The sequence below is a fragment of the Rhopilema esculentum genome, chromosome 10 (genome assembly GCF_057945365.1).
Source record: "Rhopilema esculentum isolate cy_ngs chromosome 10, ASM5794536v1, whole genome shotgun sequence".
NCBI classification, from domain to species: domain Eukaryota; kingdom Metazoa; phylum Cnidaria; class Scyphozoa; order Rhizostomeae; family Rhizostomatidae; genus Rhopilema; species Rhopilema esculentum.
Window position 1 is genome coordinate 7,554,191 of NC_142824.1, and position 23,171 is coordinate 7,577,361.

Below are 23,171 nucleotides of genomic sequence, written 5' to 3' on the forward strand. Positions count from 1 at the left end.
TTTCGTAATACGCGTTTTATTTCTATTTGTTTGTGCCATTTCGAAATTGTACAGCATTAAAGTTCTAATGTCACTTCTCATTTATAAACATAATTATTTGCCAGTTTGAAAAATGCAAAATTTCAACTATTTACATACCTCACGAATATAGCCTGCTTTGATTTGTCAACAAAATAGCTGTCGGATAGTTTGGTATTAAAGGCAGTCTGTCCCCTCCGTGATTTTTTAATTCTGACTTGGAAGTCTCGTCTTCAGAAGGTCTTCCTCTGCCTTTTTAGCATCAGACATTAGTTATTGTAGGTAAACGCGACAAAAAATGCCTGATCTTTTTATCATCGAACCTGACTTAGACGTTTGACAACACAACAAAATTCACTGCAACTCGCTCATGGAAAGTACACTTTGGTGGTGCTTCATTATGATTGGTTACTTGTGCGTTTGAATATCGTGTCCAAGAAAAGAAATTCTGAGAACAATGGGGGGGGGGGCAGACTTCCTTTTAAGAGAATCAAATTGATTGGCTTTATCGTTTGGAACCAAAGGAATGAAAGCCTGCTTAAATCCCTGGCCTTTCAAATAGAGGGTGTGAAAAAGAGAGCTTTAATTTCACTGCGCTTAATGTTTGTGTGAACTGGAGGAGGCGTTTTTAACCCAGGAATGTTTAATAGGGGAAATACCCTATAGGATAAAGGAGCCAGTTTAGACCCGCGATGACGTCACTGTGATAAAAACATAGATGTAGAACTCTTAGTCCTTTCCGTGACTTTACTTTTAACACAAAATACGTCGATGCTTCTAAAAACCCTAATGTAAGTGCTAAAGAGAGTTTCCATGCCTGTATTGCAAATGACTTGTCATTTGATACAGATTTACATGCACGTCATTGAATAAAAAAATATCTACATATCTTTGTGTCGCTGGAATTGGAATTTGCAATTGTTTTTTTACCAAGCAACAAGAAATTTCTACAGGCATACCGATCAAAAGGTTGTGTTTCAACGGGACCTGATTTTCACTGAAACCATTTGGGTTGGGTTTCAATTTGCATTTCCACAGGACCACAAAGAACGATCCCATCATAGGATTCCACTAAAAACCGACACCGTATCTTTACTGGTGCAAAACGAACCACATATTCCACAGTTTCCGATTCTTCGGCACTGTAAGTGCATATCGGGTCGAGTGCATCTTGATTTATTAAATCCCGATTTCTTCCAGTTCTCTCTCTAGCTCATCAAGATCATCAGTGACAATGGCTTTCTTAGTCTGCTTCACAGCGGCTTTGTTCGGCTTCGGTCTCCCAGCTCTAGGGGCCTTCTTGCCGCCGCTATTACTAAGCTCTTTAGGAGCTCCATCCTTCGCTTCACCATTGTCATTTTTACTGATTTTGCTAGGGTCAACCTTATTTCTACCAGTCGACCTTTTCCTTGTGTCGCTAAGTTCATTTTTAGCTTTCTTTATATTTGAAGCACTGTCTGTTTTATCTACAGTTGTTGCTTCGTTATCAACCCCGTTAATATTTGGCTTCACTGCTCCGTGGGCGTCTAACTCTGTTAAAGACCTTTCGGGGTTGTTATTGAGGTCATCATCAATCACGCTAGGTGCTTGATGATTAATTTGAAGTGCGTTTGTAGGAGAATTTGATGTTTTTTGACTGTCATCAATTTTCTTTTGCAGCAAACCAAGTATAAGATTTATTTTCTCATCAAATGAGTTTATTTTCTCGCTGACTTCATTTACATTTGTCTTGACGTCTTCCCTTAGGACGTTTAGTTCTGTGAATAAATCCATCTTATCTACATTCCAGTTATCCGCAGCAAAACTGATCTTCCTTTGTGCGCTGCTACTGGGCTTTAAATGCTCCATTGAAACTTGTCCTTCGACCATCGTCTGATCATGGCTGGCTGTGATGCTCTCCACATCTGACTTACTTGAAGTAAATGACGTTTCATCCTCACCAAAAACAGTATACTTCTTCCCATTTGACCCGTAGACTCGCATCTAATTGGGCAAAAAATAACATTCAAAGCCTTTGCTGGTGACAAGATGCCAGTTAATGACGTTTACCTAATTAACATTCAACTCCAGAAGAGCCCTAGTGAAAGAATAAACTTGGATGCTTGGAATGTCCAAATGCCATTACGACAAGAATTGTTCATGAAAGCGTTCGTCTTCGGCTATCACCAGTAACTAAAATTTCCGTAATCAAGAAAATATAATAGAGTTCCGCACACAATTAAAAGCGACTTCGAAAAACCTTGATGGATCAGAAGAAAAACAAATAGGCCTTGTTTACTGAAAAAATTAAAAATTTCTCGAAAAAGCGAAACCAATTTACAGAAAAGTGAATCTTTTTTCAACTCGCTGGTGTAATTATAAAATTTAGCAAAAAAAATCGATGAATAGATGGCTTTTATAAACTCGCTAGGTTTACGTTTTGAAGGAACGTTTAGTCATCATAAAGACTTTCACTCAACCCAAAAACAGGTACGCGTGCTCCAGTTGCAATAGGTATTTACTAAAGGGAAAAATCTGCATTTCCATACCTTCTGACTGAGATTAAACGAGTATGTCAGCTCCCTTCTAAACTTCCTGAAAAAATCAGGAAACAGCGCCAAAGCATGAGTCAGCGAATCGACTTTGATGGTGTGTAAATCAGAGTAAGTTAGTGTGTGTATCTCGTACATTGCTTTGTCTATTCTGTCCTTGTTGAGTGTTGCTCCAAACACATCTCCTGGGCCTACAGATAGGCAGTAACACAATTCAATGAAATAGTTAGATTGCAAATAAGAATAAATAAGGCAATTTTGCGACGGCTAAAAGGGTTTATGGACAGTGGATGGAAATGCAGCACCACCTGGTATCATCAAAGGGGATATCAACGTATTTAACAAGCAGCCCTACGAAAATTAAGTACCACCCTTTAATACAAATGTTTTCCTTTGCATGATGGATGAATTAAATTTCAAATCTGAAATAGTTTTAGGATTCATTTAGAATAAACAGTTTGCTTATCCAACAATTATCTTTAGCGAATGTTTAATGTCTAAAATTTCATTTGATTGGGTTGAGAATTGAGCTATATGGAGTAAAAAAGAAGTTTCATTATAACAGTGTACCAACTCAAATATTGGGTGTTCGCTAAACTTTTATCCATCAATGGTCCTCTCAAAATGTTTTTCTCACTCTCGCAACCTACAGTAGCCTTTAAAGCATGTTGCACCTAACCTAATGTACCTTACCTAATAACTTATTTTGTATAAACCTGTATAAACCCAAGCGCACTAGCAGACAAGTAATCTAGAGCACCTTTCGAAAAGAAAGGTGGACCATCTTCAACTTTCTACGTAGTCAAATTTTTGTTTTAGGGACCTCCCTTTCTAAAAATTTATCGGGCCCCAAGGGCTTGCCTAGGCTTCCGACCCTGTTGTTGCACCCTGGCCCCGAGTTTTATATCGAAACATTGATAAAAAGCACAGGGGGTATTACAAAAAGGCAAAACAAAAAAGAAGCTCTGAAGAAGATACCAAGAATGCCAACAATTTGATCGCTCTTTCGCACTTCAAGGGAGCCTCGTTCAACGAAAAAGAGGCTTTCAATCGCTTCGCCTTGTTGAATAACTTTAGCACCAGGAGGAGAACGAGTTGCTGAATAGTAGCGGGAAATATTCCGCAGAGCTGGCAATGGCGCTGATTTGAATTCCGGCATAGTCTCGAATACAACCTTGTGAATCTGCAAGCATGCATCTGCTTGTAAGTCATGAGGAAACAGATGGAGCACCTGAAATAGCAGCAAAGAAGGAATTGGTAGTGTAACGATGATTTAATGAAATTCAACTAGGCCTGGGTTTGTGAGGAAGCTTGTTGCTAGTCGCTTAACAATGGTTCTCATTTGATTTCTTAATTCCTGTGCGCATCATTTTTCATGACTAACTTGTTCATACAATGCTTTTGTGATAGTTTAGCAAGCTGATTCTGCATCATAATTAACAGTTTAGAGAGTCGTTAATAATGACATTAGTAAATGATACTTGTTTGGAGACCAACAATCAAAAGTCTTCTAATGTGCGAGTCCGCTCCCTGTTTAGGGTCAAAGAGCATGCGTAATAATTCGTAAATTCGTGCGCATGCTCTTTGTCTCCAAGACGGGGTTATTATGCTCATCAAAAGATTTTCTCTAGTTCATCTCCAAAACGTATATAGTGTGATTAATGGCTTCACCTCTTCGATATCTAAACCCTTATTAGTTGCCCATGTGGTCATAAAGTAGTCAACAAGCCGACCTCCGATTTCTTCTGGCACTGTGTATAGTTTGATGAATCTGCGAATGCTGTCAAGCCGTTGGTGGTAGTCCGAGGAGGGTTTTTGCAGCTGCTGTATAATCGATGTAACTTGACCAAATATAAAAGCATACAAAAGACCTGAAGAAAGAGAACTAAAATGAACATCTGTTACATCTGGGCCGTCGGAAGCGGGGATGCTGAAGTCCCCCCCCCCTCCAACAGTAATTTACCTTATAACAGTGTACTGAATGGGAAGTAATACAATGGGCAACCCCCCCCCCCTCCAAATATGAATTTCGTTCCAACAGCACTGTAAATGTCATGAACCTTACTTCTTGAACCTTAGATAAAAAACGGGTTTCTATCATCAGCATACACTCATTTATTTACATAATAAGGGTTCGAAAGATCTGCACTGACCAGAGGACATACTTAGCACGCCGGGGTAGCAAGCCCAGCGTTTTTATTTATCACGGGGGATAGCAGGTAAACATGGTAACATGGTAGGGGACAGCAAAATTTGTCTTGGACTGGCAGAGGATGGGTAAGATGGGACCGGCTAAACTGGCCATTAGAGAGGACTTCCCTGCCTTTTAGGCGGGGAAATAAAAATTTCAAAGGGGTAACTCAAGATCGAAGAGAGGGGGGGCGTGCAAAAATCTCAGTTTGCACTTGCAGGGTACGTTGGGGAATAGGAAACATGCACGGTCAACAAATTTTTCCCGGGGGACGGTTTTCACCGCATTTATTGCACAGGGGCTTACTTACAGCCAAGCAGCATTGTGACGCAGCCAAAAAGTTTTTCTGCAGTGGTATTTGGTGCTATATTTCCAAAACCACATGTCGTCAAACTGCTCATACAGTAATACAGCGCTGACATATAGAGAGAGGGAATTGAAGGCCCAGACCCCTCCACAGCTACACCATCTACGACCTTGTATGGTTCATTTGTTAGATCTGCTAAAATGTAGATCCAACTCCATCTTGTTGTCGCTTTGTCGTAGTTTTTGGCAATCACGTACCTAAAAAGAAATGGAAAATTAAAGGACTTTAATACCTGGTATCAATAGCAAGGACAAAGATAACAGCAAGGTTGGCGGTGATCAAATAAACATGACTTTCTATATACGAAACATCCTAATAGCAACCACTGGACAGTAGAAAGCATTCAGGAACTTCAAAACTCGATGTAAACAAATCAAGGAGCAACTGAATTTTACAAAAAATTTGCCAAATTCTTTTTATTTTGCATAAATGCAGTTGACTTGTTGGCATAGAGCTTTAGATGCAAATCAAGAATGTCTTCAAAAGTCTCCCAAATTCTTCACAGTCAATTTGAAAACCAATATAGCAAGCAAAAAACTGATACTAAAATTTATTGGCACTTTAAGAAGCAATGAGTGTTGCAATATTTCCCAGCGTTGAGTAACTGGAGTACACATTTTCGATACTCTCTTCTTTTGAAAAAATAGATGCACATTTGCTAACGCGTTTCTCAAAACGCTGTTAGGTCCAGAAAAATTCTCAGCAGAGTTGTCTTTAAGCTGTATAATAACTGAAGTGGCTAATTTTTTGTATACAAAGAGCTATAGATAAGAGAGTACTCTACACGTAAAGTTTTTCGATAAATTGTTGAACGATTCAATTACTTTCTTAACTCTTTACGTACACACCAGCTAAATATGTTCAAGGGTGGTCAGCCAAACAGTTTAAAAAAAAGTGTCAATTCAAGAGTAGAAATATTCTCAACTAGACTACTTCACAAAACTTTTCGTTACGATTCATCAGTCTCTAATCATTTTCCAAACAAATGGAAGAAGTGTCAATTTGCTTCTGCTAAAATACCCAAACGAAACTATGGCATTCGTGTAAACGCAATCATAAAAATTTGAAGGAATGTACTGCAACTTAGCTCTACCAAGGTAATATCTCGTACTAGAGAAACTTATTCCTACTTTAAACAGGCCCTAAAAGGTACCGATTCTGGCAATTACCATGATATTACGTCAACGCCACTTTTAGCTCAGGTTAGCATGCATTAGTGTAGCATAGAAAGAACGGGATCAGAAAAACCATAGTTGATATGGGCCCTGTTTATATGAAGAGAATCATCTCACCTTCCAGCCTGTGAGCTGAGAGGTGAGATCCCACTTTTCTTTAGAATCATTTGTGTTTTTTGTTTTGCGTTTATATGGAAAACAAGCCAGCCCGGTTAAGTGAGATCCCACTGCATGACAAGTGGTATCTCAGTGAGGTGGGATGAATTTTTTCCAAATAAACTCTGGAAGGTGGAAAGAAGCTGGAAGATGGGATGAAAGTTTCATATAAACGCGATCAAATTTCGTCCCACTTGTCAGCACACAGGCTGGAAGGTGGGATGATATTCTCCATATACAGCTGGAAGGTGAGATAGAATCTGCATTATAAAAATTCGATGATTTCATCCCACCTGCCAGGTTATGGGCTGAAAGGTGGGACAAATTTGCTCCTATAAACATGCACTAAGTAACAATCTTGAGTAAAGACTAGTCAAGCTTTCGCAAGCAAGCTTTCCGGTGGTGTTTCATAAATGCGATCACTTGACTTAGATAACATAAGCAGTAATATCAAACTTCATGTCCATGGCTGATTTTCTACGTAATTTTTACAGAGATATTTCGATATTCAATTCTAAAAACAGTATGATTTGATATTTATCAAGAGGCAACGTACCAGATACATGCCATCCAGTGACAACAGAGACAAAACAAAAATAGCCACAAGACCAAAGTCATGGCGCCAAACTTGAGGTAGTGATCCAACTTTCTTGCGACTCGCAGCAACCGAATAAGTCGAATGACTTTGATCACATTGATAATCTCAATCCACTAGCAAAATAAACAAAAAATCTTGAATAAGAAGCAGCTTGGAGAATTTCATGATAGAAATATCGGTGAATTTGAAGTAAAGACGACTTAAAAAACCACTTGAAGAGCTGTGTGTAAGCTGTATCCATACAAAACCGTAACCTATTAGTGGCAGTGAGGTTAAAGGGCATTCAGCAGATTTCTCCGTCCCATGAATGTTGCTAAGGTTCAATGAAAAAAGACAGCGATCCATTGAATAGAGTGCAGAAGGCTTTTTTAATTGTAGAATGGTTTTCATGAAAATGATATCACTCCTTAAAAAATTATAAAGAGCAGTTCAACTCATATTCCTGGCCGTCCGTAACTTTTATACTTTGAAGGATGTCCGACAAAAAGTACTTTAGGCCTCCACTTTTTAGTTCTACCCTCCAATTTTGCGGTACCTTAGAAATTTTCAACCATAATGTTTGAAATGTTATACTTATAATCTGCCGGCTAATTTGATCAATTGAAGATGGGGTATCAGTACAAAGGTGCAGTTGTCATGTGAGTATTTGTCTGCCATATTTAAGAATTTCAGTATCGATTGTACTTAATCTATGCTCATTTTCAGGTCCTTGCTATCATGCCGTGATCAGTTGTACCCACTCTGTTCCTGAAGATATCCCTGCTAGTCTTCTGCATTTTTATATTAGCTCTATTCAAAGATTAAACGTATTATGAATACATAGATCATAATAGGCAGCCACCACCTTTACTTTCAACCACCCCCTTTTCTTACTACATACAGCAACGTACTTTACGACAATAGTTTGCTTATTAAAGCAATAAGGATTGAATCACAATGAAACCGAGAGAACAAGCCAAACGCATACCCTTCCGTTTGGATCTGTTAGATTCAGGATGCCATAAGGTAGGGCGGCGATGAAATCAATAAAAAACCAAGACCTCAAGTAATTCATGCATATCATTTTTGAATCCAAAACGATTTCACCATCCTTAGCGCAATACGTCGTTTTGAAGTTCATTATGACGTCAGCAATGAAAACCGAGTCCACGAGAAGATTGAAAAAGAGCAACGCACTGTTGGTGTAGTGAAAACTGACAACAAAAGGAACGACCACTGCCGTGTACAGAGTTAGAATCAGAATTATCCAGTCCCATATTGTTTTAAAAAGGCTGTAGTGAAATATTGTGAATCTTGGTACTTTCTGTCCTTCCCAAGAGTACTGAATGCTGGACATAGCAGAATTGGACATTAGCTACAAAAATAATGAAATTCCGGTAATAAGGGTGAACGATAAATGATGAATCAAAGAGCCAGATTCAAGCATTGCAGCTGAAATTTTTTTTAAAAGGATGTAGAAAATTTCAGCATAGCTAGCTTGATTCAGTGCTATTCTAAAAACTGTGACGACAATTCAGTGCTATTCTAAAAACAGAGTCTGACGACAAAGAATAAATATGAAAAGTTTGTGACAGTGAGCTTCAAATACTCATTCCTATCATGTAATAATGCTCATTGAAAACTGGCTCACAAAAACATATATATATAAATATTGTTATAGTAGGCAAAATTGTGAGCCACCATAGGTCTAGCATGCATTGTTACATGATAGAAATTTTACGTGAGCTAGAAATAAAACCAATTGATATAAATTTGTTGTGACGTCGAGGCAACAAACGAAAAACACTTTATAATCTCCTATGGTTAGAGAACAAATAGACATTGCAAACCTGGGCAAGTTTCTGCTTTTTGTTTGAATCTTTTTTTGTAAGTTGCAAGAAAACTGAACGAGCATTGTCAGAAGTCTTTGTCAAATGTTGCCTTTGCTTCTCAAGAGATTTCTCTACAAGTCTTGACCATTTTTTCACTGTTGGCTCTACAATGTAAATATGACAAATGATAAAGAGTGAGCGTATTAATCACAAACTAGGACCCAGAGCCCAGAATCACTTAATCGCTTAATCCTTCAGGTATCCTTCACATTACAACAATGCTTACAATCTTTAAAAAAAACACTATCAATGGCAAACAACATTTTTGTTAATAAAATTATGTCTTAAAACCATTGCGATCCTAAAAAGATACTTTATTTTACTGCTATAACGCAAGATGAGAACTGAAGTAATTCAGATTTAGTACATAAAGTACACAAAGGAGGTACGTAATATGTGCAATCACAACTATAAATTTGATAAGTGTATCTAATGTCCTTTCAGAGTACTCTTTCTTAAACCATTAAGAAAGCAAACTCCTAAAAGTAACATCTATTCAATTAATGTTTGCTTAAATTTTAATTCATTTATTCAACGTTTCCCGAGAATTATCATCAAAATATTTGCAAGTGCTACGGCCATTATATGTTTAATCAATAACAAATTTCACCATCATAAATTCTAGCGCATGGTGTTCGCTATTCCCCTTCGTTCGAATAAGGTGGGAGAAATGCTTTCATTTTTTAAACGACAGGGAAGTCTTACTCCTTAAGCGAATGTTCCGCTATTGGCTCACTTGACGGACGCTTTAACAGTTTGAGCGTCTATCAATTCAATTCAATTCAGTTCAATTCAATGCAATTCAATAATGTCACTTGTGACTCGTTGAGCAAGTCTAGAAGGTCAGGATATGAAAGCCAAAAATAAAAACGAAGTTTTGGTTGCTTAAAGACACACACCTGCGATTGGATCCTTGAGATGACTTATGTCCTTGAATGTAATCAAAAACAAAATGACCGTATCGTCATCGTTTTTGATCGGTGATATTTGAAACAGGAACCAGCATGGCTCTTCTATAAAAAGATAATAAAGATACGTTAAACTTGCTCCTGAACTCAGTTATCGTTGCTGGCATCATCGGGAACTGCCATGCCAGCGCTCCGAGTACGATCCCAGCTCGCGGCCCTCAGTTCACTAAGCTGAAAATGAGTACCTAGTTGAAACATACTAAAGAGGTAAAAGCGGCTTGGAATGGAACTGGCCACCCTACCACACAATGCCACCACACAATGCCGTGGGTCAGGACGATGCGCGCCTAACATTGCATTATCCAACATTCGATATCGAATAAGTGACCTTTTTACTTGCCTCAGTAAACTCATTCTTCCTACACAAAATGATACTTGTTAAATAAAAGGGAAATATCAAGTTTTAATTAAGAATATTTGTTAGTAACATCACATCAACTGTCAAAGAAATAGAAAAAGCGACTGCTTTATTCTTAACGACGTATTTCTCTTTGGGAAAATGAAATCGATACTCAACTGTTTTTCTTGTATATAACGATCTCAGTCTGCAGGCTGGTTTTGGCATCAATTGTGCCAATTATCTGCTTTTGTGTCTCCTTGCTGGTCAAAAAGCCCCATAAGAACTCACAGGTGGAGGAACGGTGTAGCACTTCTGGTTTTGTGTACTCCGTTGCTCTGGAGAAGCTTTCACTCGAATATATAATTGGATTGTGTCTGAGAACTGCATTTCCGATGACAAACGTGAGATCTATTTGTGTAAGAAAATTTATCTTGATTCACCACAAATGTTTGTATATTCATGACAGCAACAACAAAAAATCATAACTTAATACCAAAACCTGTTTCACAAGAAAACGAGGTTAGGCTAGTACATTGAGGATGAAAACAGATATCATTATAAAGTGTTCAATCCTAGACAGTTTGGTGGCCAGTGTTATTCATAACAAGTTACCTTTTAATAGACTCGACAGGTGGAAATCCACTCAAATTGGAACACCAACCTGTTCGACGTAACAAACATTCGGACAGTAATAATTTTCATCAGCTTTGTCAATAACATCAGAGTGCTAAATAATACAACTTAAAGCATGCACCAGGTAATGACTGACCTCGCGTGCTTTTTTTTAAGAAATTCATTGTTAGCTTGGTATGAAAGTTGCCAAATGTTAGGCCATTCAACATGTTAGGCAATGTTAGGGAAATTTGAAAATGGCGCAAAAGAGCGGAAACATGTCATACTAAAGTATTTTTCGTCCAACAAACTCAGTTCGACTTCCGTCTACTACAAAACTAAGGACCCCGACTTTTGTAGCTAGAAAAAGGTCTGACATTTATGTCGGATTGAAATTATGACGTTTATGAGGATTCTCGGACGAAAGATCTTTACTATTACTTGTTTTCAGATCTACTGCGCAATTTTCAAAGTTCTTATGATAAACCACGAGTAATTCAGAATGTCACCGAGTTTTCTTTAGTTAAGATAATTATTTATTTGCACTTTGAATTACTGCGACACGCATAAATGCGTCTATTTGTCAAGTATATTTGTGGGTGAAGTTTTTGTTGCCAAAATCTATGACTAAATAAAGAAAAATTTAGGTCGATGACTAGATTTCTTTATTCCTTTGAAAAAGGCCCTGGCGTTCTTGTAAATTTCCTTTCTTTAGACAGTATGCAGTTTCTTATTCACGTTATTTTTTTCACCTAGTGACATTAAAAGCAGTAGTTTAACTTCACCCTACTGTAGAGAGAACCGCGTAGTTACAATTGTTTCCCTACTCAACTGATCTACAGATAACTTTGCTTTTCAATGAATAGATCTACAGATGATTTATATATACCTTTGCGAAAGTGTGTTCATTTATCTGTGATTATTGCTATGAATGCTCTTGTATTTATGTATAATAGTGCATTACATTAATCGTTTATAATTCCTTCATATTTTGCGCATACTTTGTTTAAATCAATCTAATCTAAAGTTATAATTCACAGTGAAATCAATGTGATACAGCCCCATAAACATGAAATGTTTCTTAGCAAATAATGAAATGAAAGTATTAAACATAATTCACACAAAAATATAATTAACTTAAAGCACACGAAAAAAGAGGCCAATTACAAAGTAGACAAAAATGGTAGTGGCAAAAATCTGAAATTCCTTCTAATATGACGACTCGTGTTTGAAAAGAAAATGCCATATGTCGGGACGATTGTCAAGAAATGCAAATAATACCAGAATAACACCTTAATCATTACTCGAAGTGCGAAAGCGAACTACTGGTACAAAGCTAACAAACAGACATTTAAAAAACACAGATTTCTGTTGAAGACTTTAACTAAATCAGGCAGCAATCGTCACATTAAAGAATTTGATCAATTTCAAAAGGTTTTGACGTATAGAGTTTCATGATGTCATAGTTTCACTGTATGTCTCTAATTGACGGTAGTTCTAGCCGCCCATCATAAAATACTCTTAACAAATGCAAAATATGTTAAGTAAATCAACTTTCGACCAATTTATCGCAAATTAAAACAAATCATAAAGGGTAAGTATGCCTAAAACCAAAACTTTTCATCTTATCTATATGCCTAAAACACGTTTCCAATACTCTGCAGTGAACTTTCTTTCCAAAGGCTACTAGTTACAAACCCTACAACTTTTATATATATTAATTTTTTAATAAAAATTCGGAAATATTTGAAAATCTCCCCTACCATCCTCAGAAAACCTCTCCTTATTTCCCTACAAGGTACAACACCACCCAGTTAACGCCATCATTTCGACACCACCCTAGCAACGCCGACGCCGCTACCCTGTCAACACCAACATAAAACGTCGCCTTTTCAACGCAACCTATTCAAGGCCCTACAATCAATTCCAGAGAAATGATGTCACATCACTGAAATGAAGTTAAATCAGCCTACAAGTTGCAACAACAGATATCAGTAGAATTTGACAATTAGTATTCAGTATTCTCATCAGACTAGGAGACTGATGACAAAACGTTGAATATCCAATGACAGCAACAATGCTCATAAGTAAGAAAGACGGATTATCTTCAATTTTAGTTGTTTATGTCCCAAATTCTAAGCATTATCAAAGCGCAATAACTCGAAATGAAATGTTTGCCAGCCTTCCAGTCATTGATTTTATCAAAACTTATGTAAAAGGAATCCATAGCGGCCACAGACATCGACTATCATTATTCTATTGATCATTCAGGGTGGTGGTACACGCTAATTGAGGCCATAAAACATCGTAAATATCGATCCAGTAGCGCTAAGCAATAAATCAGTATAAACATAACACTATATTATGCAGGTAAGATTCAACGTAACAGGTAAACAGAAAAAGATCCTCTTGAATGGTAGAATGTAACCCCAGAGGGTTTGATTTAGAAAAAGAACCTCTCTATTTGACTATGCATCAGCTCTTGGCAAAAACGTGCTAGCTGGCTTGAGGTCCTTATGTAACCACTGATTTTTCACAATACAACCCTTGATGTTTGATGGTGACAGGGTAGATGCCCCATCACAGTATTGTTTTCACTTTAGCACCAGGTCTATCTATACGCTTGCGGTAACGAGATGCTCGAAATGGCGCGCAGTCTTTTGTCTCCTGTGTGCTTTTGTTAACATGAAAAAACACTGTGAACATTCGTAGAGTAATGAATTAAAATCCAGCATTCCAATCCACTGAAAATTTCTTTTGCAGAAGACAGTAGGGAAAAGAGAAAAGAGTAAACGCAGGTTGTTATTTTGAATAGCAATCATGGGGTGGAAATTAAGGCCATTTTCATAGCTCACCAATAACCTAACCAAAAGTGTCTTTTTTTCAACGCACAATACCCACAAAACCTCCCTCTGAAAACAAAGTAAACAGGGCTGGGCTTTGGTATGGCACTTCTTTGGCTTTAATTGACCTTCTTTACAGTTGTTGACCGTTTACCGGGTTTACTGGGATATGCATTGGCACAGCATTATGCAATAGTCTGGTTATTTTGTTTCACATCAAGAAAAAAGAAGTCATGGGTGTTCATGGGTTGCCCACATTCCGTGTAGCGGTGTCCCTAAACATTTTTCACATCTAAAGATTCAATTCATAAATTATAATGTTCAGTAGGCCCTGGAAAGTTTTCATTCATAACTGTAATGGAAACATAATAGAATTCTTCCATTGGTGCTTTATTGAAAAGAAAAAAACAGCAAGTACTTTTAAGAAGTACAGGGCAACTGAACCATTTCTCCAAAAAGGTTGCAAAAATTTGTTGACCTGAACTCATAGATTCTTCTTCGTTTCTTGTTTGTAACAAATTAGGTTTGAAAATGAGATAAGAGCAGCCAATGCTTAAAAATTTTAAAATTAGTAAACTCATGGGACTGAATTTGAAACCGATGAAAGGTATCTGAAAACACCAAAATCTTTCTTAAAAAGAGAACTGCAAACAATGAGGTTCATCAGCTATCTGCTCACAATAGCAAAGGTTCATTAGCTAGCTTCGAACGTTAACTAGCTCCTAGTCCATAATTTCTTGGCTAAATTGTGATAATGAAAATGCTTTGTGAATGCTAGAGATTGCCACACCTCAAGTGCCAGTCATTTATAAATAAACAGCTTCATATCAATTAAGAGAAATAGGTTTTATCCTCTTCCTTTAAACACAACATTATATATCTGGTGGAACAGAGCTTGTCGATTCAGTCAACAAAAGCTAGAGATGTACTGACAGCTCCTCTCCTTTGAGTTTACATGAAAAGGCGTTTTAAACATGTCTTGACATTTGCGAAACAAACCTCATTAAGGCTGCATATTCACAAAAGGCACACGTTGCTAAGTGCTCTAACGGCTTCAGCTACACTGAAGACGGACTAACTGTCAAAAGCGGCTTCAGTTTTGTTTTCAGTTATAATCCCTATCAATGTCCTTTTGCAGTATAGGCAGATTTCATATTGCCTGATCAGTAACTGTGGTCTGCATCACATCTAAATCTAACCAAAACTCGATCGTTCGGCATAGCTACTTGCCGTATAATAAACGAGTATAATAAACGAATGTTTAATCTTGTTATAACAGATTACTTCGCCTGCTTAACCTAGGACTTCGAAGCTTCATGGCTGTTCTTTCCGAATTGGGAGTTAAAAAGTATTATTGAATTATGGAAATTTTTGTTGCAGGATGAAATTTTAACGGACTCACCGAGCTCATATGAACGTCGAAGAACACTGTCGAGGAAGGTGTTCTGTGGCGCAACGACGCCGTTCTTCATTCTTGGCAATGACCAAGAAGCCTAAGCAAAATTTGTCCTCTGAATATCTTCAGACTGTAACTTCACTTCCTGTAAAAATTGAGAATTTCAGCCATGAGCACAAGTTTGATACGTCATAACTTTATAAAAACATAGATATATTTGCAAGAAAAAGCAGATGAGAATCCTTTAGACAAGCTGGTGACTGTATACAAGTCTCCGTACTTCATTCATATTTCATAATCGCGCATAATATCACTCAGTTATCACAATTCAATTAATACAACTTATTGTTCAGAATAACTAATAGCGACTATCCGAATCATTCATATTTAAAATACATCACTGCAAATAACACACACTGAAAAATAGCATATCGAATAAACAGAGACTTTTACAGCATTTGTTATTTTACTTTTCAAGATGCAAAGTTCGGTTGCTAGCTGGTTACACCTGACTTCAAGAAACATTTTAGCTCATTACAAAATTATTTGCATAAAGTCTTCCTTGCAATCCTTTCTGCCTGTTTGATAAATCTTTATATTTGTCTTTGCATTCGATCTTAAGGTGCATGCATATATACCAGCAACGTAGCTGCAGGGGGCATGGGGGGCTGTGCCCCCCTAAATGAAAGTTTTGATAACAACTTGCCCCCTCTGGCTACAGTTTTTCCAAATGATATTTTGAAAATTTGACATATTTATAATTCCATGACCTTGATTTAGTCCAAATATATCTGTTTGTTATGTCTCTGTTTTTTTGTTTTAAAGCCTGCCTCCCTCAGGTATGGTTCTTGCACGAGTTTGCCCCCCCCCCCCCTAGCCGCCATCTACAGCTACGTGGTTGATATATACATTTCCATTGTTGAAAAGACTATTTGACTCGGTTACCTGCTTTGCTTCAGAGCAGTTTCAAAGCAATGTTAAGCTCAAAGTGAAGTTTCATTAGATTCGATTCGACAGGCATACTTAGAGTCAACATAAAGTTCTACATTAAATAATGATATATCCTTCAGTATTTAAACAGAGGGAATCTCGGTGGCCAGAAGCGTTTCCAAGCAATTTCAACGAGATACAAATTCTTTGCAATTGACTTTTCCGCCCATTCAAGAATACGAATAACTGATAAGAACGATAAAAGTACAGCGCAAAATCCATCGGGTATGGGGGTATTATATTCTAAAGAGATCAAAAAAATGTTTTTATTGCACCTACTTGCTTTGCTATAGAAAATGTTCAGATGTTTGTATTCTACATAACTGCCAAAGGTGATTGTCTAAAGCTGCCGGCAACAAATCATAAAATATAATTGCACGTATCTAGAAGAGGTTTTCTGAGGCATTCATCTCTTTTAAGAAGATTTATACCAAAATATTGCTGGGCAATGAACTTTTTGTACCTATCTGCATTGTCAAGCAAGATGAAAAAGTTTATTAGAAATTCATGGAGTGTCAACAATACGGCTGTTGTGAGGGTGCTTGGCTAGGGTTTATGTCGGGCTTATGTCCCTCTTTAACCCCTTGTTGTACCACCATTCATTCTATTTTCGTTTAACATTCTCTATAGCGTCAGAATTTACATCTCTGTTAATAGCCACAAGAATACATAGGAGATATTACTCAGTCATCGACAGGTTCTTCGCAAATCTCTTTTGAGACCATGTTTTGAAATAACAAAGTCTGTTTAGGTAGCACCTATGAATACAGAGTATTCAAACGAGAAGCTTCAAACAAATCTCCATATAATACAATTGTTAGATGTCTAAAAGATACACACCATGATATAAAGTTTCTCCAACAGCCTGTGGCTGTCAACATTTTCAGGCCCCGCTCACACGACATTGCTTTCGTTACTAACCATTTTGGATTTCAAACTGGGCAAGAGTGGGTACATTTAAGCATTATTATCCGGCCATAATACATCTGCCTTGTCACTTCAAATTTCATTCATTTTTGCTGCTGGCTGTATTTTACGGATCTAGTTGGCATTACATCGTTATTGTGTTGCCTTCTGATTAATCTCATCAATCCTTTCGATGACGTATTGAAATACATACGTTGCTTAAAATTTCATGCTGCTGATCTACAAAAAATTGTCTTGAGCAATTTTTTAAGTAGCGGTATACACAAGTACAATTATTAAACTATTTTCCAAATCGCATTTGAACAGGTACCCATTTATAATATTTTCATCAAAATTTAACACTACCTGGTTTAATTGATTTCTAAAAAACGCAAGCGAATGCCTGAAATACGCCTACATTAGAAAAAGGGCGCCTGGAAACAATTTAAGAACCAAAACATAGTCAGCCATTCCAAATCCCTAGATGTGAAATATCTTTATTTGAAGAGACTGGATAAAAATATCATACAATTATTTAAAATTTCCAGGCTTTGCAAAAATTAGAAATTTGTAAAGCCCTAGGTATTTCTCTAGTATCCAACATTATGTAAGGTTGACGGTTTAAATAATAAAGGTGTTTCAAATAAACTGGAAATCTCGTTAAATTCGATAATAATAAACCAACTTCATGGTTTTGCTCGAACATTTTTCTATTTATTTGTACAAATGTAGCTCTTATCATGGTAATATCGTTATTATTTTTTCTTTGCTTTGAAAAAGCTTTAAATATTTAGGGGCAGTATAGCGTATCAAGCCTGAAATACAAAACTATTTTCAACATAGGTATGTCTTGATATTTATTTTGCTTATGTAACTGTAAACTTGGAAAAAGTAAAAAACCCAGCTGCTATTGTGGCAACAGACCATTGGCAACAGACCCCCGAAGAGCTCATTTTTCTAGCAACCAGACGGGTATTTTAAATGTTTATCAAATCTGGAAAATGCTTTATGGCCAATTATGGCGAGCTTCCAAGTTCTTTTGTTCTCCACAAACTTCCATGCTCGTTGACAGCGGATATATATTCCCACACTGCTTTAACGAAGTCTTCGATATAAAAGTTACATAATTCCCGTGATTTGGAGAAAAATGCTTCGATGTTATTAATGTGTCATCAAAATGTTGTGTTTTGTTTGTTGCTAGCTAGCTACGAAATCACAGCTAGGTCACAAAGGTACTAATTGATTGGTCAATTCACCTAAGAAAACCTCAGCACAGTAGTTGAATCTGGGACCAGCTATCTTGATCAATACCCATTCAGTGTGTCATACGAATGGCCTCTGGTTGCCAAACAGGGTACGATATAAAAAGAAATCAATTAAATTTGCTTGTGCATCGTATTTGAAAATTCAAATGATAAAAATGTTAGAAAGATTGCAGGATAGCAAGGTAATGCTACCAACCCTTTCATAAAATTGCGTAGATGGTTTCACCCAGTGTCTCAATAAAAATTCAGCTTAAGTACTTTTATCATTTCTTGAAGGCTACCTTTGAACGTAAAACAAAAAAATCAGGTAAGGTTTGCAAAACTTTTCTGATAAACAATTTTGCCAGTCAGTTTTGAATAATCTCTCTTAATATTGCATCAACATATGAAACCAACGCTCCTGCGCATTTAAAAACTTCCATTCGCGCAAGGCTAACCAAATGGACGGTCAGAAATCTAACGAAACATCCCTAAACTTTTTCAAAAATAACTGGCTTTTCAACTAGAAGGTCCCCGTCGTTCAGAAGATGACTTTGGTGCTATTTGAGTATTGAATCCACGACCAGAGAAAGGTTCTTGAGAATTTGAGAATCTTGAGAGTTCTAGCTGCAAGATACGACCCTACTGAGGATACTTCAGCAACGCTTAAGTAATCATGTGTCAATATAGGTACATTGATAATATGACAAGCTTTGATTAAAAATCGAGCTTTTTTATTATTCCTCTCATTTTTGATCCCCAATTTCCCTAAAAAATGCCTAAACAAGACACACAAATAAGGAATTGAGTAGGAATTGAGTAGGAATTCAGTGGGAATTGAGTAGGAATTGAGTAGGAATTGAGGAGGAATTGCAGTAGAAATCGAGTAGGAATTGCAGTAGAAATTTAGTGGGAATTGAGTAGAAAATGAGTAGGAATTGCAGTAGAAATTGAAACTGGTTACAACTCAGCTAATATAGAAGCCAGCTTGATAGTTTTTCATTTCATTTCAGCTTTTTGATGGTCTCTATTAACATCAGCATGGAATAACCAAATATTTATCTAAGCATTAAGGCAAAAAAACCCGTTTTCTATGAGGAACATCTCCCGGTTTCGTATTTCTTTTTCGTCGCCTCTGAATCTGGCTCGAGGGTGCTTGCATTCTCAGCATTTTCAAGATAAAAATGCAAAAAGCATAGAAATAGTTCATGATGTATTCATGAAACACATTGGTTGCTTTTACTTTATTCGGGGTTTGATATTGAATTAACCAGATCAAATCTTGAGTTAATAAAATGTTTCTTGGCTTAGGCAAAGCACCAGTCCGCCGAGGCAAAATGAGTTGTGCTTTATCAATGGTTTGATGCTTCGAATTATTGAGTGGTGAAAAAATGTCACATTTTATTCAGTTTATTCCTATAAAGTGCATTTTTGCCTCGCTGATAATTCTGTCAATATTTGAAAACAAAATCTGAAGTACAACGATAAAAGTAATTGTCCCAGCAGGGATAAATTCGAGGTTTTTTGTAGTAGCAGCATACAATTCCCCTTGAACACGACACCGCTCTCAGAGCTTATCTTAATCGCATAACAGTTAAAAAATAAATTTTGTGATGCCGGAATAAGCTACACACAAAAGAGGTTATTTAAAGCATGTTTTATATTATGCCCTTTCAAAGTTTAAATCTTGAAAAACATGCTCAACAAATAAATGAATAAAACTAAATTAATCTTTGGAATACACAGGTTTCTCATTTTTTCTATTTGTTTCTTAAAACAAAATACAAAAAATCCCATGTTAAATCTACGTGCAAGAAATGAATTTTGTAAGTTGGGTCAATTTGAATATCAAGCAATAGTGGCAAAACTTGAATAAGGCCACCGAGTTTTCCCTAAAGTCTAGCGCGCACCCAGTGGCGGCGCCAGCTATCACAGAGTAGGAGGGTAATGGGCACGGCCAGTGGGACCACGCCCACTTTGCCTCGTTTCAGTGATTTGTATCAGGTCAACTTTCTATAGAAAATTTGATCTACCCCTACCCAGCGCTTTTTAATCCGTTTTTAGAATAAATATGTAGACCATATTTTCAGGAAAGTGGGGGGGGGTTAACTACCCCACCCATACTACCCCTTGGCGCCGCCACTGCGCGCACCGCAGGTTTTCATCTGTGATCACCTTTGGAGAAGATCGCACATTTCACGACAGTTATCGTTTATTCTTGTGCAGCCCAGTCTCGCTTGACGCAAATCGTTAAAACAGCGAATTTATGTTCTATTGCCGGAAATCATGGCATCAAAAATCAATAAGCACGTTGCAATGCTTGTCTTTCAAATAGCCATTTGAAGACAATAATGTCACAGGAAAAAAATCTTTCGGTACGCCTATGAACACATGAAAAATACAGCAAGTTGCATATTGCAAGAACTGCACGAACTTGACAAAGCATTAAACGACATCGCTAGTGTTATTTTTCAACAGCAGACCATTTCGTCTTGTGACTGGGCCATATTTTCAATTAGGAAAATAAATAGTGCTTCTTCGCCTGCTAATTTTCTATCCTCCAGAAATGCGCCTTTCCTGCCTTACCATTATTGGTTTTCACAATAATCCGAAACGATTTTAATCGTTGAGGAGCGCACACAGCAAGATTTTTGTCTCTCGTCGTAAGCGACAAAAATAGTACACCTTTCATCCCATAAAATCTTTTAAAATTTCTTATTCTGAGACATTTCGCATCGCCGATAAAAACTGGCAGTGAGCGCTTGGCTTAAGGAGATATTCTCTTGAAAATATTGGAGAAACGCAAGAGTGATCAAGTTGCCTTTATACATTGTTTTTAAATATTATAAATAAAATATTTCTAATCATATCTTACTTTTCTAAGAAAAATAGGTTCACTGATAAAAAGTGGGGGACCTTAAACTACTACTGATTATTTTCCTAAGATGCCAAATTCAAATATTTTTTCATCAAACAGGATAAAACTGGGTTATATTACGGATCATTCAGATATATTTGATTTCAAAAAACTCTAAAGCAGAAAACTAAATAATTGATTTATAAAAGTATAAAAAGGCTACCAAATGTTAATAACCTTGCAAAGATTTAAAAGAGCTTCCTTTTCTTGTTCAGCTTAAAACCAGATACCAAATAATCCCAGAAAATGTTACGGAAATATTTATAATTATGCAACTTAAAAACAATGAAATCAAAATAAGTTTATTATACATCCATTCTTTCTTGGCTGTTTGCTTCTTCGTCGATTTCTGTAATTCTGTATTTCGCTAATAGGAAAGTACAATTGACAATATTCAATAACTGCTTTTCTTAGATGAGATCGCTTACCATTTCCTATATTGATGAGAAGCCAATATTTATAATTAATCCACGATTACAGGCATATCTTCGTCGTCTTCCAGTTCTAGATTCCAGTCAAATGTTTTGATAAGGAGATCCTTTAACATCTCTGCTTTCTCGAGAAGTCTTCTATTAAGGTTAGTAGAATCTTTTATAGTACCAAACATAATCTGAAAAAAATCACCTTTTTAACTGCAACAGGTAACAGACCAATGTTAACAAAAGAAGACAAATTTTAATCTTTAGTTTGCATCTTAAACAATAAAACAAAACCTGTAGTATTTAACTGAAATCTTCTAAAATATCAGCTTGTGTTCAGCTCAATTTACATCTGGAGTTTACAGAGTTAAACAAAGAATACCCAACTTCTGACATCAAAAATCTATAGATATTTTATACGATTAACACTCATAGAATTTGTGTTGAAGGTAAAAGTCAGAAATTGCTTTTGATATGCGTAAGTATATTCACATGGTTAATGATTAGCTCTAAAAACAAATCTAACTCTCGACTACCAACAGTGCTTTCAATCTAGCCGCTAGGAGAAAACATTTTAATCTTATGGTAAATTTTGTTATTGTATCCAAGGTGTATTTTTATAATGCATTCCGCTGCAAAAGACTAAACTCATTAATAATAAAAGAACACTTATAGGAGAACGATATCGTAATCTAGAGTAAAACTGTTCAGAGATTTTCCAAACTGGATGCCAAGGAGCGACCAAGAGGGGCCCCAAGAGATATTAACGAGCTTTTCAATAACATACAAGGCCTTTCAAAAGTCTTGGAACACTGACGTCATTTTCCAAGGTCAAAATCAATCATCCCCCTCTCCTCTACGCAACAATGTTGGTTTACCATGAAACAGGTTATGATTTTAGGAAGCACTTTCTTTTGCGCTGCTTTTATGATACTTTTCTAAATCATCAACATTGTTGTAAGGAGAAGGGGGCTGAAATAGTATTTTTTTTCGGAAAAGGAATGAAAGATATGAAATGCAATGCAACTGGGTGTTCCAAGTACTTTTGGCAGGCATTGTAAGCATATCGTGTTGATTGTAATAAACTCTTTGTGCATTTACCCGATAAAGCATATAGACTCACCAGCTAACAATCTGGGGGTTTAAATTTACCTATGGAGGATACTTCAGTTGTAACTCTTCTAAATGCGTGGAATTCAATGTCGCGTTTCTCTCTCGGCAATTTAGTACATCCTTCGTTTAGAATTTAAATGTTTAAAATTTAAATGTTTGTCCTTAGCACCAGCTGCATGCGACTAGAAATTCATTGACTGCCACCTTAAGATACTCAGGCACATTGTACAAAATCTATCAGAAACCTGACATATGTTTCCGGCCACATTTGGATTTTGTTTCTGGTTTTTGCTAATTCCTGTTGATCAACTTACAGCTTTCTCTAACAAAGCGCAACCTTACAATTCTTCTGAATCATGATAATTTTTATCCACTTTAATGTTATTTATTTTTTCATGTTTTGGTTCAATAAAGTTTAACTTCTCTAGTCAAGAGGAAAGATACATGTCCATTAATTGAACAATAAAATACCTTTAAACCTTAAGCATCAGAGTGAAGTACTAACGTTTGATTACT

At 36.7% G+C, this 23,171-nt stretch overlaps 2 protein-coding genes across 3 annotated transcripts in view; both read right to left on the reverse strand.

The window, feature by feature from the left end:
- LOC135688752 (voltage-gated delayed rectifier potassium channel KCNH5) lies at positions 1–15,211 on the reverse strand. The gene is made up of 11 exons (XM_065205730.2): positions 15,073–15,211; positions 10,393–10,623; positions 9,807–9,920; positions 8,866–9,011; positions 8,004–8,390; positions 6,995–7,149; positions 5,051–5,304; positions 4,221–4,420; positions 3,528–3,780; positions 2,547–2,740; positions 1–2,001 (listed from the first exon to the last, which is right to left on the reverse strand). Exons 1-11 carry the CDS (start codon positions 15,140–15,142, stop codon positions 1,198–1,200), a joined length of 2,808 nt encoding a protein of 935 aa, XP_065061802.2. The 5' UTR covers positions 15,143–15,211; the 3' UTR covers positions 1–1,197.
- Positions 15,073–23,171, reverse strand: part of LOC135688759 (protein AAR2 homolog) — a 14,522-nt gene continuing 6,423 nt past the window's right edge. The window contains exons 6-7 of one of the 2 annotated variants that reach the window (XM_065205753.2): positions 21,552–21,733; positions 15,073–15,211 (exon numbers count right to left, since the gene is read on the reverse strand). In XM_065205753.2, coding sequence (XP_065061825.2) covers positions 21,587–21,733 — 147 coding nt within the window. In that variant the 3' untranslated portion in view covers positions 15,073–15,211; positions 21,552–21,586. Of the gene's footprint in view, positions 15,212–15,994; positions 21,734–23,171 lie in introns of those variants that run through there. The other variant, XM_065205744.2, reaches the window with a different exon arrangement.

Bases quoted from the DNA above. Each gene is read 5' to 3' on its own strand.
- LOC135688752 (XM_065205730.2), bottom strand. From the start codon at position 15,142: ATGAAGAACGGCGTCGTTGCGCCACAGAACACCTTCCTCGACAGTGTT. The intron at 7,150-8,003 runs GTATGCGTTTGG...TTATTTTGCTAG, and splicing joins TAACAGATCCAAACGGAAGG to TGGATTGAGATTATCAATGT. The intron at 5,305-6,994 runs GTACGTTGCCTC...ATTTCTTTTTAG, and splicing joins CACTGGATGGCATGTATCTG to GTACGTGATTGCCAAAAACT.